Source organism: Arachis ipaensis, chromosome B03, assembly GCF_000816755.2.
Source record: "Arachis ipaensis cultivar K30076 chromosome B03, Araip1.1, whole genome shotgun sequence".
NCBI classification, from domain to species: domain Eukaryota; kingdom Viridiplantae; phylum Streptophyta; class Magnoliopsida; order Fabales; family Fabaceae; genus Arachis; species Arachis ipaensis.
The window spans coordinates 114016180-114018674 of NC_029787.2; the positions used below are offsets into that span (position 1 = coordinate 114016180).

Sequence of the window (2495 nt, forward strand, 5' to 3'; positions counted from 1 at the left end):
GGGTGAGAGATTGGGGTTGCAGCACCGTGAAGGGTTTCGAGGACGAAAATTTTTGTAAGTGGGGTAGGATGTAAGACCCCAAATTTTTTAAAATTCAATAATAAGTTATTTGTGATTTATTATATATATTTATGATTTTATTTTCAGAAAATTATTTACAAGAAGTAATTAAGTCAAAGTTATAAGATTTTGAGTTTAAAATCAATTAGGATTTATATAATTTTCATAATAATTCGGTATTTTCTTATTTAGAATTTAAAATTTTAGTAATTAAAAAATAATGAGAATTTTATATACTTTAATTTGAATATTTAGATTCTGAACCTTATTTTATGAATAAAAGAGAATTAATTTGATTATCTCCAATTTTTATTGAATTAGCATTTATTTGAAAATAATTTATAAGTTGATAATTAAATGGTACTTCAAAGATAATTATTTTATATTTAATTTGATTTTAAATTATTACTCTACCTTTTTATTTTTATTAAAATTCCTACACTGACTTAATCCTAAAATCTCTAATTTCATATACAAACCCTAATCCTAACTTCATCACACACATACACTAACCTTAACTCCTTCACTTGCAGCTGCCACCCTCACCTCCTTACCCCCTCACACCCGTGACACATACACACAACACCACACACACGCGCAGAGATGGAGAAAGGGAGAAGAGAGGGAGAAACGAAGGAGGAAGAAAAAGAGAAGGGGGAGGAGAAGAAGAGGACGGCGTTGGAGGGATGGGTGCACTGTTGGTGCACAAAATTGTGATGTCCAGGCTCGAACAATCCCTGGCAACGTGAGCAACTTGGTACGCGTAATCGTGATTACACTTTAATGATGTAAAATTCATGGCTCTTTCTTTCCCTGGCAATGGCGCCAAGAGCATGGTGCCAATACCATGGTTTACAACTTCGATACAACTAACCAGCAAGTGCACTGGGTCGTCCAAGTAATACCTTATGTGAGTAAGGGTCGAATCCCACGGAGTATGAAGCAAGCTATGGTCACCTTGCAAATCTTAGTCAGGCAGATATAAAGTGATAATGGTGTTTTTGAATATTATATAATAAAATAGGGATAGAGATACTTATGTAAATCATTGGTAGGAATTTCAGATAAGCGAATGGAGATGCTTTTCGTTCCTCTGAACCTCTGCTTTCCTGCTATCTTCATCCAATACATAAGTGAAGGTCCAGGCATTGCCGTGATGGCCAGCCCCCTAAAATGTGATCAATAGTCTCCTAAGATGAACAATGGATTAAAACTGAGACCAAAGATGTCTAATACAATAGTAAGAGGTCCTATTTATAATAAACTAGTCACTAGGGTTTATATGAGTAGGTAATTGATGCATAAATCCACTTCCTGGGCCCACTTGGTGTGTGCTTGGGCTGGGCTTGAGTGTTGCACGTGTAGAAGTCCTTCTTGGAGTTGAATGCCAGTTTTTGTGCCAGTTTGGGCGTTCAACTCTGGTTTTGGCTCCTTTTCTGGCGCTGGACGCCAGGTTTGGGTAGAAGGCTGGCATTGAACGCCTGTTTACGTCGTCTATTTTTGGTCATGGTATGGACTATTATATATTGCTGGAAAGTATTGGATGTCTACTTTCCAACGCAATTGGAAGCGCGCCATTTCGAGTTTTGTAGCTCCAGAAAATCCACTTTGAGTGCAGGGAGGTCAGAATCCAACAGCATCAGCAGTCCTTCTTCAACCTCTGAATCTGATTTTTGCTCAAGTCCCTCAATTTTTTTTTTATTTTTTCGCCCTTTTTTTTTTCTTTTTTTTTCTGCAAGCTTTGTTCTTTGCTGCTTTTTCTTGCTTCAAGAATCATTTTTATGATTTTTCTGCTCTTGATGTTCCACCCTTAATTGTCCCATGTTGGAGCTTAGTTCTCCTAGGGAGGTATTGATTTGCTCCCAATAGTTTTGTGGAGGAAAGTGCATTTGAGGCATTTCCGGGATCTCATGGTGATGAGCTTCATACGCCTCTTGAGCTCCATGAATGAGCTCTCTTGTTTGCTCTATCTTTTTCTTAGTGATGGGTTTGTCCTCTTTAATGAGGATATCTCCCTCTATGTCAATCCCAGCTGAATTGCATAGGTGGCAAATGAGATGAGGAAAGGCTAACCTTGCCATAGTGGAGGACTTGTCAGCCACCTTGTAGAGTTCTTGAGATATAATCTCATGAACTTCCACCTCTTCTCCAATCATGATGCTATGGATCATGATGGCCCGGTCTATAGTAACTTCAGACCGGTTGCTAGTGGGAATGATTGAGCATTGAATGAACTCCAACCATCCTCTAGCTATAGGCTTGAGGTCCAATCTTCTTAGTTGAACCGGCTTGCCTTTGGAGTCAACCTTCCATTGAGTTCCTTCTACGCATATGTCCATAAGGACTTGGTCCAACCTTTGATCAAAGTTGACTCTCCTTGTGTAGGGACGTGCGTTCTCTTCCATGTTTGGCAAGTTGAACGCCAACCTCACATT

At 38.8% G+C, this 2495-nt stretch overlaps 1 protein-coding gene across 1 annotated transcript in view; it reads left to right on the plus strand.

Annotated features, from left to right (window-relative positions):
* The window catches only part of LOC110270308, a 7028-nt gene continuing 5039 nt past the window's right edge, over nucleotides 507–2495 (plus strand). The window contains exon 1 of the mRNA XM_021119300.1: nucleotides 507–750. Coding sequence (XP_020974959.1) covers nucleotides 747–750 — 4 coding nt within the window. The 5' untranslated portion in view covers nucleotides 507–746. The remainder of the gene's footprint in view (nucleotides 751–2495) is intronic.